Source organism: Anolis carolinensis, unplaced genomic scaffold (assembly GCF_035594765.1).
Source record: "Anolis carolinensis isolate JA03-04 unplaced genomic scaffold, rAnoCar3.1.pri scaffold_10, whole genome shotgun sequence".
NCBI classification, from domain to species: Eukaryota; Metazoa; Chordata; class Lepidosauria; order Squamata; family Dactyloidae; genus Anolis; species Anolis carolinensis.
The window spans coordinates 1,115,305-1,129,173 of NW_026943821.1; the positions used below are offsets into that span (position 1 = coordinate 1,115,305).

At 42.8% G+C, this 13,869-nt stretch overlaps 1 protein-coding gene across 5 annotated transcripts in view; it reads right to left on the reverse strand.

Moving 5' to 3' along the window:
- LOC103282503 (carcinoembryonic antigen-related cell adhesion molecule 5) overlaps window positions 1-13,869 on the reverse strand; it is a 92,328-nt gene that overhangs the window by 51,633 nt on the left and 26,826 nt on the right. For 4 of the 5 annotated variants that reach the window (XM_062962155.1, XM_062962154.1, XM_062962158.1 and 1 more), the window contains exon 3: window positions 965-1,240. In XM_062962155.1, coding sequence (XP_062818225.1) covers window positions 965-1,240 — 276 coding nt within the window. Of the gene's footprint in view, window positions 1-964; window positions 1,241-2,723; window positions 3,367-13,869 lie in introns of those variants that run through there. The other variant, XM_062962157.1, reaches the window with a different exon arrangement.

Genomic DNA, 13,869 nt, shown 5'->3' on the forward strand with positions numbered 1-13,869 from the left:
CAACCAGCAATGTAATTCGAACCATTGTTGGCCCATTCTCTAATTGTCTCTTAATGTTTCGTTAATTCCCCCCCCCCCAATTTTTTAAAAAATATATTAAAATTTTTTTTAAAAAAAATAATTTGTTTCTGCAACCTACCTAGAATGGGAACTTAGTTGTAGTTGTAGTTTTCCAAGGCCTTTCATCTTATGCTAAGGACTCTTTGAAGTTGTAGTTTTATAAGTCCCTTTGCATTATGTTATGGGCACATGAGACTTGGCGTGTTACAAAGCCCTTCACCCTATACTATGGACTCTTGGGAATTGTAGTTTTATAAGACCTTTTGCATTATGTTACAAGTGCCTGGGACTTGAATTTTTACAAGGCCCTTCATCTTATGCTGCTGACTCCTGGAAGTTGTAGTTTTCCAAGGCCTTTCATATTATGCTACTGACTCCTGGGAATTGTAGTTTTACAAGGCTTTTTGTCTTATGCAACTGACTCCTGGGAGTTGTAGTTTTACAAGGCCTTCTGTCTTAAGATATGGACTCCTGGGAGTTGTAGTTTAACAAGGCTTTTTGTCTTATGCTACTGACTCCTGGGAGTTGTAGTTTTCCGGAAGGAGAAGCTGAGCAACAACAACCACAACGATTGTTGTATGTTTTCCGGGCTGTATGGCGATGTTCCAGGAGCATTCTCTCCTGACGTTTCGCCCACATCTATGTCAGGCATCCTCACTATATATAGCTCACAATCTCTGAGGATGCCTGCCATAGATGTGGGCGAAACGACAGGAGAGAATGCTCCTGGAACATGGCCATACAGCCCGGAAAACATACAACCACCGTTGTGGTTGTTGTTGCTCAACTTCTCCTTCCCTTAAACGAGACCCAAAGTAGCTCTTTACACCTTCCTTCGAATGAAGAGTTACTCCAAACCCAAGTCTTCCCATTCACTTCCTATGAGAGTAAAACCCAGACTTACAATAAACATTCAGAATATAGGTGCTGCTGCTATTAGAAAAGCTGTTATTGGCGTAACAGGTGTAGTTGCCGGAGTCTTCCCGGACTGTTGTGTTGAACGTTATGTTGCGGTTATCGTCGCTCAGATAGACGCGATCGTCGCTTTCCAAGACCTGGTCCCCTTTGGACCAGAAGTAGGAGACCTCGGTGCCCTTTGCGGCAGTGCAGTTCAGGGTCACTAAGGCGTCTTCCACAATCGTACTGGGAGTACTGGTGATGGAGATGTCGCTAACTGGTTCTGCGGAGAAAGAAAAGGGGGACGAAGGGAGAAGGACGGGGGTTATCCAAAGGAGAAGTCATGGATCTTGATCCGGAGCCTTGTTTTGGAAACAGGATCCAGTCAAGCATCTCCTTTCCGAAGCCTGGCACGCTTCAGACCTATTTCGCTCCGAGAGACAAAACGGAATCAGTGATGAAACGGATCTTAAAGTTTTCCAAAGGTGCAGAAAATTCAATAAACCGCAACGGTGGGTGCAAAGGAACGGAGCGCACAAACGGAACCGCTTTAGATGCGATCTACCCGCATGGATTCGCTGCAACGTTAGATAAATCAATACGAATGAGAGAATTGATCTTAGTTTCCCTCCTCCAAAATTTGGAAACGAGAAGGAAAAGAGTTGAGTGAAGTATATTTACGGATTCGGCGCAGAGTCGGCTCCATTTTTGGAACCAAGGCCATCAAACCAAAGAGGACGAAGAAGACAGATTTGGCGCAAAGTCGGCTCCATTTTTGGAACCAAGACCATCAAACCAAAGAGGACGAAGAAGACAGATTTGGCGCAAAGTTGGCTCCATTTTTGGAACCAAGACCATCAAACCAAAGAGGACGAAGAAGACAGATTTGGCGCAAAGTCGGCTCCATTTTTGGAACCAAGACCATCAAACCAAAGAGGACGAAGAAGACAGATTTGGCGCAAAGTCGGCTCCATTTTTGGAACCAAGACCATCAAACCAAAGAGGACGAAGAAGACAGATTTGGCGCAAAGTTGGCTCCATTTTTGGAACCAAGACCATCAAACCAAAGAGGACGAAGAAGACAGATTTGGCGCAAAGTCGGCTCCATTTTTGGAACCAAGACCATCAAACCAAAGAGGACGAAGAAGACAGATTTGGCGCAGAGTCGGCTCCATTTTTGGAACCAAGACCATCAAACCAAAGAGGACGAAGAAGACAGATTCAGCGCAAAGTCGGCTCCATTTTTGGAACCAAGACCATCAAACCAAAGAGGACGAAGAAGACAGAGAAATATTTTGAACCGTATTTGGACAGATGAGCAACTGGAAGAAAAAAGTTTACAAACACAAAATTTTGGCCCAACTTGAAGCCCTTGGCATCCAATGTTGCAAAGGAAAGATCTTGAAAAGAGGACACCAAAAAGGACGGAATTACCAGGAGACTATACACACAATTTGTGTTGCTTGGCCGAGTTGTTATACCGATTGTGAAACAAGTAGGAGACAGTTTGGGAATTCGAGGAAAGACAGGCGTTTGGAGGCTGCAAGAACAAAATGATTGATTTTCGTAAACGGTGCCCAAAGAAGCACAGAAATCAATGTTTACATACGATGCGCAAAAGACAGTGTGAGGCACCCAAACGAACGACCAAGTTGAAATCCACCCAGTGAGCGTGACTCGAACTCGAGCACAAGGCGACAGCGGGTCAAGACGGCCGTAGGATGGAGACGGTCCTTTGGGGTTCGGACAGAGTGACCGCTACTCACCCAGGACGACGATCTGCACGGAGCCGTCGCTGGAATGGCCAGTGTCGGCGTTGGACGCATTGCAATGGTAGGTGCCGGAATTGTTCATCGAAAGAACCGGAATCACAAACAGAGATCCGTTTCCAATAGGCAGCGAATCATTGTTAAAGTACCAAGTGTATGTTGCCGGGGGATCGGAGTCGGCCCAGCAGGACAGGTTCAGGCTGGTGTCGGCCAGGTAAAGCTGCTGCCGGGGCTCAATGACGACCGGATCAGGCCCGTCTGGAGCAAACACAGGGAATCAGCTGCAGGTCAGAAAGGCCGGTCGCACCGAGGGCGGATGCAGACATGGCTCGGCTATTCTTTGCGCATGATTTGTAAACGCGTGTCCTTTGTTTAATCTCTGTTTTGTGCCGTTTCACAGGTCTTTTATAGAAATACGTTTTAATCTGTAGCTTTTATAGAAATACATTTTGATATGTGTAGGTATTATTTATATCCCACTCTACTTGGCAAACCCTATATCAGCAACTGAGCCTAGATTATTATTGTTGTTATTACTACTACTACTATTATTATTGCTATGGCTTTAGATTTATATCCCACTCTACTTGGCAAACCCTATATCAGCAACTGAGTCTATATTATTATTATTATTATTACTACTACTATTATTATTGCTGTGGCTTTAGATTTATATCCCACTCTACTTGGCGAACCCGATATCAGCAACTGAGCCTATATTATTATTATTATTATTACCATTATTATTGCTGCTGCTTTAGATTTATATCCCACTCTACTTGGCAATCCCTATATCAGCAACTGGGCCTATATTATTATTATTATTATTATTATTATTATTACTACTACTACTATTATTATTGCTATGGCTTTAGATTTATATCCCACTCTACTTGGCAAACCCTATATCAGCAACTGAGTCTATATTATTATTATTATTATTATTATTACTACTACTACTATTATTATTGCTGTGGCTTTAGATTTATATCCCACTCTACTTGGCAAACCCTATATCAGCAACTGAGTCTATATTATTATTATTATTATTACCATTATTATTGCTGCTGCTTTAGATTTATATCCCACTCTACTTGGCAATCCCTATATCAGCAACCGGGCCTATATTATTATTATTATTATTATTATTATTATTACTACTACTACTACTATTATTGCTGCTGCTTTAGATTTATATCCCACTCTACTTGGCAAACCCTATATCAGCAACTGAGCCTAGATTATTATTGTTGTTATTACTACTACTACTATTATTATTGCTACGGCTTTAGATTTATATCCCACTCTACTTGGCAAACCCTATATCAGCAACTGAGTCTATATTATTATTATTATTATTATTATTATTATTATTATTATTATTATTACTACTACTATTATTATTGCTGTGGCTTTAGATTTATATCCCACTCTACTTGGCGAACCCGATATCAGCAACTGAGCCTATATTATTATTATTATTATTACCATTATTATTGCTGCTGCTTTAGATTTATATCCCACTCTACTTGGCAATCCCTATATCAGCAACCGGGCCTATATTATTATTATTATTATTATTATTATTATTATTATTATTACTACTACTACTACTACTATTATTGCTGCTGCTTTAGATTTATATCCCACTCTACTTGGCAAACCCTATATCAGCAACTGAGCCTATATCACTGTTATTTTATTATATTACATTATGTAACACTATGTTACATTATGTAAATTTGAAACATTTTCTGTTCCTGGTTTGAAAGTCTTATTTCCTGTTTCCTTGTGCGGTCCTGACTTTGAAAGCAGTTCTTCTACTCCACAAACTTCATTTTTGTGGCCACACACAAGGTTGAATTGGTTGAGACTCAATGATGAGACATTCATTGAAAAACTACGGCAACATGTGCTATAGCAGGATGTCCTACTTATGTCCTAATAAACTTTCCCTGCGTTTTTATGACAGAACCAATTAGGAAATGACATTGATAACCCAGGAACAATAATCGTAGTGTTCTATGGTGTTGTTTTTAGAATTATTTCCTTTTTGAAACAGCTGTGCCCACCCACGCATTGCTGTGGCAAAGTATGGTGGTATGGGAAAAAAAGTATTGAGAAATTGGTGGTAGTTAAGGTAAAGGGTAAAGGTTTTCTCCTGATGTTAAGTCCTAGTTGTGTCCAACTGCACATTGAAGTGGATTATATGGCAGTGTGGAGTCAAGATAATCCAATTCAAAGCAGATAATATAAGATTATAAATGGGTTATATAGCTGTGTGGAAGGGCCTTGAGTCTAAACTGGCATATAATCCAGTTCAAATCTGATCATCTGTATTTTATAGGCAGTGTGGAAGAGGCCTGAGTGAGGCCTAACTCTGCCTGTCCCCTGGGCTGCGTGGGTTGCTAGGAGACCAAGTGGGCAGAGCTTAGCCTTTTAACTGGCAGCAATTGGATAAAACCAATTATTCCTCTCCCTCTAATTAGGATTTTATTTTTCTTTTCTTTTTGTTGTATGAACGTAGAGGCATGGATGAGGGGTTGTGCTGCCAAGTTTAGTGTTTCTGGGATGTGTAGTTTTGTGGTTTTGTCCTAGGCTGAAATTTCATTACCCTTTTATATATATAGATATATATTAGACATGTCCAAAAAATCGTTTTGAATCGTATATCGGAATTATTTCGGATTGTTCTCACTTTTTGATACGCATTCCGAGACATTGTCTCACAGCGCAACCAGCAATGTAATTCGAACCATTGTTGGCCCATTCTCTAATTGTCTCTTAATTTTCGTTAATTCCCCCCCCCCCAATTTTTAAAAAAATATATTTAAATTTTTTTTTAAAAAAAATAATTTGTTTCTGCAACCTACCTAGAATGGGAGCTTAGCGCAGCCTAACATGGCTACCGCTCCCCAGCCAATCAGAAGATTCCATGATGGACGCAAAGGTGGGGGCTAACGTCCTCTGTGTCCACACGGAAGATTGCCATACAAGCCCAGTGTGTAGCGATTGCGCATGTGCGTCCGCCATTTTAGAAACATTTAGAATCATTACGAATTTTCGGAAATATCCAAGATTTTTGGGTGAAAAAAATCGGAAATACTTTCCATATCGAAGTGCCAGCACCCCCTACTTTAGAAACGAGAATTGAAACATTTTTTTCATCGATTGGTCATGCCTAATATATATAATTAAATAAATTCTTTTTCACACTAAACGAATAGACGAATGGAACAGATGAAACAAATGCCATGTACATCACTAGCTGCCAGGTCTCTGGGTGCAAACGGAGGCATATCTCAGGGCATTTAAAATGTGCATGCCGACCTTTCTGCAATACAGAAATGCACAGGGTTTTTTGCACTGGGATGGTGTTTCAAGGGGTGGTGTCAACTTTGCAAACTAGAGGCTTCAAAACGGCAGGGCAAGGGAAAAGGGACGGGCTCGAAGCATGAGACAAACAAGACTTACAGGAGACTCTCAGCTCAAAGGGAGGGCTGGAATTGGACGAGAAGCTGTTGTTCCCAAAGCAAGTGTAGTTGTCAGCATCCTCCCTGGTTGTGTCGTTGAGTGTCAAGACTTGGTTGTTGTTCGTCAGAGAGACATGTCCGCCTGCTTTGACCAACTCGCTTCCCTTAAGCCAGTAGTAAGAGACATTGAAGCCAAAAGAACTGCATCGCAAAGTGACCGGCTTGGGCGCAATGACGCTGTGAGGACCCTGGATGGAGACGCCATAGACTCCTCCTGCTTAGGATAGAAAACCGGCACGTGTGCTTCCAATGCAACATTTCCACCCTTGACAGATACCGGAAGAAAACAGATGCGGAGCAAAGGCAGAGAGGATCGGGATTCGGAAGCCAACCGGGCCAGGAATCAGTCCGTAAAAGCCCGGCTGGGAAAAGACAGTGACATCGAAGGAAAATAATGAAGTTGGGTGACAGGCGAGGAAGTTTTAAGCCAAACATTCGGTGAGAAAAGTGGTCTAGCATAAATAAATATAGTCATGATGACGATGATGATGCTTTGCAAGCAATGTCACTGGTGATGCGGGATGTACGCCCAGCGAAAATGAGACTCAGAAAGAACATAGTTCCAAAATAATCTAGCCATAGTAGTAGTAATAGTAATAATAATAATGGTCCCAGTGGTGATGGGCACACTGGGTGCTGTGGAAAATGAGACCCAGAAAGAACATAGTTCCAAAATAATCTAGCCATAGTAATAGTAATAATAATAATGGTCCCAGTGGTGATGGGCACACTGGGTGCCGTGGAAAATGAGACCCAGAAAGAACATAGTTCCAAAATAATCCAGCCATAATAATAATAATAATAATAATAATAATAATAATAATAATAATGGTCCCAGTGGTGATGGGCACACTGGGTGCCGTGGAAAATAAGACCCAGAAAGAACATCGTTCCAAAATCATCCAGCCATAGTAATAGTAATAGTAATAATAATAATGGTCCCGGTGGTGATGGGCACACTGGGTGCCGTGCCAAAAGATCTCAGCCGGCATTTGGAAACAACAGACATTGACAAAATCACGATCTGCCAACTGCAAAAGGCCACCCGACTGGGATCTGCGCGCATCATCCGAAAATACATCACACAGTCCTAGACACTTGGGAAGTGTTCGACTTGTGATTTTGTGAAATGAAATCCAGCATATCTATCTTGTTTGCTGTGTCATAATAATAATAATAATAATAATAATAATAATAATACATCACACAGTCCTAGACACTTGGGAAGTGTCCGACTTGTGATTTTGTGATATGAAATCCAGCATGTCTATCTTGTTTGCTGTGTCATAATAATAATAATAATAATAATAATAATAATAATAATAATAATACATCACACAGTCCTAGACACTTGGGAAGTGTTCGACTTGTGATTTTTTGATATGAAATCCAGCATGTCTATCTTGTTTGCTGTGACATAATAATAATAATAATAATAATAATAATAATAATAATAATAATAATAGGATATCTCCAAACAATAACAGGATCTCTCCAAGGGTGCATGAAAGCCAATGCCAGTTGGAAGGACTTTGTGTCCATTGAATCACACACTTGGAAGCTACTCCCCAAGGCCATCCAGTCCAACCCCTTTTGTCCATTAAGGAAGCCACCATCCGATCCCTCTTGACAGATGGTCATCCAGCTTGTGTTGGAACACTTCCATAGAATCCTAGACCTGGAAGGGACCCACAAAGACCATCCAGTCTGATCTCCTTCTGCCAGGCAGGAAGAGACAATCCGATCACTCCCGACAGATGTTCATTTGGTCTCAATTTGAAAACCTCTCATGAAGGGAAAATATTCCTATGTTGAACAGCTCTGAGCATCAAGAGGTTTTGTCCTAATGTTTCCACAGAAGAAAGTGAGGGCTGTGATTTCCATAAATCTGGACACTATCCTCCTATAGATGCAGCCTAGGATCGTATTGGCCTTGGTTGCTGCTGCACCACACTCTTGGCTCATGTTGAGTCATATATCTTACTGTTATCAAGCCATGGCTGTATTACTTTCCTCCATCTGGACACTATGCTTTTATGGATGCAGCCTAAAATAATTGCATTAGCCTTTTCCACTGCTGCATCACACTCTTAGCTCATGTTCAGTTATATATCTTACTATTGTCAAGCCATGGCTATTATTTTCCCTTCATCCTTCATTCTTAATGCAGCCTAGGATCGCATTGGCCTTTTCTGCTGGTGCGTCACACTCTTGACTCACATTCAGCCATATATCGTGCTATGGCCAAGCCATGGCTGTATTACTTTCCTCCATCCTATGGATACAGCCTAGGATCGTATTGGCCTTTTTTGCTGCTGCACCACAATATCGTACTACTGTGAAGTCATAGCTATATTACTTCCCTCCATCTGGACACTAGACTCTTTTTAATGCAGCCTAGAATCGTATTGGCCTTTTTTGCTGCTGCACCACAATATCTTACTACTGTGAAGTCTTTGCTATATTACTTTCCCCCATCTGGAAACTAGACTCCTATGGATGCAGCCTTGGATTGTATTGGCCTTTTTTGCTGCTGCACCACAATATCTTACTACTGTGAAGTCATAGCTATATTACTTTCCTCCATCTGGACACTAGACTCCTATGGATGCAGCCTAGGATTGTATTGGCCTTTTTTGCTGCTGCACCACAATATCTTACTACTGTGAAGTCTTTGCTATATTACTTTCCTCCATCTGGACACTAGACTTCTATGGATGCAGCCTAGAATTGCATTGGCCTTTTCTGCTGCTGCATCGCACTCTCAGCTCACCTTCAGTCATATATCTTACTATTACCAAGCCATGACTATTACTTTCCTCTATCTGGACACCGGACTCTTTTTAATGCAGCCTAGGATCGTATTGGCCTTTTTTGCTGCTGCACCACAATATCTTACTACTGTGAAGTCTTTGCTATATTACTTTCCTCCATCTGGACACTAGTCTCCTATGGATGCAGCCTGGGATTGTATTGGCCTTTTCTGCTGCTGCATCGCACTCTCAGCTCACCTTCAGTCATATATCTTACTATTACCAAGCCATGACTATTACTTTCCTCTATCTGGACACCGGACTCTTTTTAATGCAGCCTAGAATCGTATTGGTTTTTTCCGCTGCTGCATCACACTCATGGCTCATGTTGACTAATAGGTCTTACTATTGTGAAGCCACGGCTATATTACTAGAGCCTTACAAATAGGAAACTGGATGGCTGGGCTCCATTGGCGAACCCATTCAAACCCAATTCGAGGAGCTTCTTTTATGTATTTACACAGGTGCCTGCACACTCCTGGTTCAAGCTGTTCCTCCTGCTGATTTATTGAAAGCCAAGTGCGTCAAACTCATTTTGGAAGGTGCGAGTGCGATTGTCTAAACGCCGTTGCATTCATTTCAGATGTCCTTTCGACAAAAGGGTGATCCTGCACCAAGGCATGGACCGTGAATGGGAGTCGGTCAAAGACTCAAGGGCAGATGCACCTTCCCATTCATTGGTTTTCTGGAAACAATGCCTTCTTATCACACTTGTCGGGGGAGTGTCCCTCCCGAGCAGCAACATTTGGGGAGGAAAATAAAATACGATCTTTGGAAAGCTCCTTGACATCCGGGAACACGTGCCTCCCTTTCAATGATTTACCTGTTTCGTGGGAATTATTTTCTGCACAAAGATTTAAGACTTTACTAGCTGTGCCCGGCCACGTGTTGCTGTGGCAAAGTGTGGTAGTATGGGAAATAAAGTATTGAGGAATTGTTGTATGTCTTTCGGGCTGTGTGGCCATGTTCCAGAAGTATTCTCTCCTGACGCTTCGCCCACATCTATGGCAGGCATCCTCAGAGGTTGTGAGGTCTGGATAAGTAAGGAACTAAGTAAGGAAAGGAAAGAATATATATCTGTGGAGAGTCCAGGGTGTGGCAAGAGTCCTTTGTCACTGGGAAGCCAGCATTAATTAAATCCTTTAATTAATCCTTTAATCACCCTAATTAGCATTGGAAAGATTTTCTGTCTTGCCTGGGGGCATCCTTTGTTCAGTCATTAGCTGTGCTCTGCCCTCAGAGTGTTGGTTCCCATCTACTGTTTTGATTTTAGAGTTTTTTTTTAATACTGGCAGCCAGATTTTGTTCATTTTCACGGTTTCTTCCTTTCTGTTGAAGTTGTCCACATGCTTGTGGATTTCAATGGCTTCTCTGTGTAGTCTGACATGATAGTTGTTGGAATGGTCCAGCATTTCTGTGTTCTCAAATAATATCCTGTGGGCGAAACGTCAGGAGAGAATACTTCTGGAACATGGCCACACAGCCCGAAAGACATACAACAACCCTGTGATCCCAGCCATGAAAGCCTTCGACAACATATTGAGGAATTGGTGGTAGTTAGTATATGTTATTTCCTAAAGCTCGAGAACCTTTGGGGTTCCCTTCCAACTCTACGATTCTATTATCTCTTCCAACATCATTGTCTGGAGATTTTTTGAACACAGGCTAGATGGCCATCTGTCAGGAGGGTTTTGATGGTGTCCCCCTGAATGGCAGAAAGAGGGTGGACTGGATGGCCTTTGGGCTTCCCTTCCCACTCTAGGATTCTATGGGTCAATTATATCTCCCAACATCATTGTCGGGAGGTTTTTCCCACTGGATGGCCATCTGTCGGGAGGGCTTTGATCGTGTCTTCCTGCCTGGCATGAACAGGGCTGCACTAGATAGCCTTTGCTCCCCCCCCCCGGTTCGTGTTCGGCGCAGGCGCAGATAGTTTTTCCTTGTTTTTTGGGTTTTTTGGTTCCCTGTTCGGTTCCAGATGTTGGGTTTTGTTGTAGGAACCTAGCGGCAAGGTCGTTGGGTTCTGTTGCCAAGTTTTGTGGTTCTGTGGCTTTTAGTTTTGTTGTTTACTCCCGGGCCAAAATTCCATTACCTTTTTATATATATAGAATATAGGAAATTAAGATAGTAAATGAGAAAATTGCAAGAGAAAGGAAGGAGGGGTGGATGGACCTTAAGATCTGAGCATCAAACCAACCAGGCGCTGAAGGAGAGCACCATGGGGTCAGAGCATGATAGGCGACAGGTGGTGATGATTATCATTACTGAATTAATATGATCTTGTTTACTTTCTCAATCAAGGACCAAAGTGGATGGAAATGTGGATCTAAACCAAAGCCGTGAAGGACAGAATGAATGGTGGGTCTCTAAACCAAAGCTGCCGAGCGAGCATCCAAAGTGTGAGAAAGAGGCAGGAGAAACGTCCAGCTGGAGCCCGTGGCCATTTCGGACGACGGACAGCGGCCTGGGGCTACTCACCCACCACCTCGATTTCCAGCGTGGAGCTGGCCGTGTCTCCCGTCATGTAGTTTTCCGCTTGGCAGGTGTAATTCCCGCTCGCGTCCAAACCGACGTCATAGGTGATGACGTTGTCTCCACTGCCGTAAGCCCGGCCGTTGAAGATCCAGGTGTATTTAGCTGGTGGATAGCAATCGGTCTTGCAGAAGAGATCGATGTCCATGTGTTCGTAGTAAACTCTGGTATCTGGGCTGATTACGACAGGGCCGGGTCCGTCTAGGGCAAACACCACAAAGCTCACACATCGGCAAAAGGGGAGGCGGAGCTCCCTTTGGAAAGGCCCCTTCACCGGAAGGGGTTCGGAAAGACAGGGAAAGGGACAGACGAGGAGAACTTTGCAAGAAGAAGAGGCGACGTCAAGAAGGCACTTGGTCTTCTCCAAGTCATAGGAAGTCTGTCTATGGAAGCCCTTCCTCCTTGACCTATTTGTACATTGAGAGGCGTTTTCTAATTAATGGGACAAGTCTGGAAGATGTATTTGTGATATAGTTACTAGAGGTGTTCCCAAAGTGAAGAAAATTAAAGAATATAAACTTGGAAAAGAATTCAGATTTGATCTGCTTTGCTGGAAGACTCTTTGGCATAATATCGATCTGTCCTGTCTGTCTGTCTGTCTGTCTGTCTGTCTATCTATCTATCATGTATCTATCATTGTCATCCCCTCCCTCCCTCCCTCCCTCCCTTCCATCCATCCATCCATTTATTCATCCATTCACCACACTCATCCATCCATCCATCTAACCTTTTATCGATTCATCTCTCTATTATCCATCCATCCATCCATCATTTATCTATCAATCCATCCATCCATCCTTCCTTCCTTCTATTTATCCTTCTATCTATCCACTCATCTCTTTATCCATCCATCTCTTTATCTATCCATCTGTCTATCCATCCATCCATCCATCCATCTATCTATCCTATCTTTCCACCATCTCTTTATCCATCCATCCATCCATCCATCCACCCATCTACCTATCTAGTATCTATCTATCTATCTATCTATCTATCTATCTATCTATCTATCTATCTATCTACCTACCTACCCATCTATCCACCCACCCACCTAGCCATCTATCTAGTTATCTAGCCATCTATCTAGCCATCTACCTACCTACCTACCTATCCAGCTATCTGTCCTTTCTATATATCCATCTCTCTGTCCATCCATCCATCCTATCTATCCTTATATTTATCCACTCATCTCTTTATCTATCCATCTGTCCATCCATCCGTTCTCTCTCTCTCTCTCTCTCCCCTCTCCATCCATCCATCTATCCATCCATGCATCCATCCATCCTTCTATTTATCTATCCATCTCTTTATACTTCCATCTCTCTATCCATCCATCCATTGGTTTATTGAGTTATTGACAACCGGTTTCGACTGGTGGTAGGGTCTGCAAGTATTGGGTAACATTAATACAATTGAACAAAGTGTTTTCTGGCCTAGTAAAATTAGCTAGTATTAATACATACTACTTAAGGTAAAAGTTTTCCCCTGCCATTAAGTCTAGTCGTGTCCGACTCTGGGGGTTGGTGCTCATCTCCATTTCTAAGCCGAAGAGCCAGCATTGTCCGTAGACACCTCCAAGGTCATGTGGCCACTGGCATGACTGCATGGAGTGCCGTTACCTTCCCGCCGGAGCAGTACCTATTGATCTACTCACACTCTGGGGGTTGGTGCTCATCTCCATTTCTAAGCCGAAGAGCCAGCATTGTCCGTAGACACCTCCAAGGTCATGTGGCCACTGGCATGACTGCATGGAGCGCCGTTATCTTCCCGCCAATAGGAGCGGTACCTATTGATCTACTCACAGGGAGGCCACAGAAACAGCTCTGGGTGTTCGATTCAGCCTCGTGACTTTGCCAAGGAGGAGATTTACTGCTAAGGCTTCTCCACCTGCGAGGAGGCAATTCGATTGTGTAAATATAGAAGGACAAGCAGAAACCCTTGGTTGGAGCCATTTTCAGGCAGCGCTGCCAAGGCGAGCTTTAGCCAAAGCCATAAAGGAGGAGCCATGTTGGCGGATGAATCATAGAATCACGTGGTCCTCTTCTATGGGGAACTATAAATAAGGAACCGGGCAGCGCAGGTAGAATCAAGCCCTGCTTCGGGTTTTTAAATGGCTTTGGAGTGGCACCCACCTGAGCAAAGGTTCGTTTTGCTTTTCAATATATTTAGTTGCGCCAACATGTTTCACCCATCTGATATCTTGCTTCTCCAATATTTTACTCCTCTGATATTTGGCCTCTCCAATTTCCTGCTTATTTGATATTT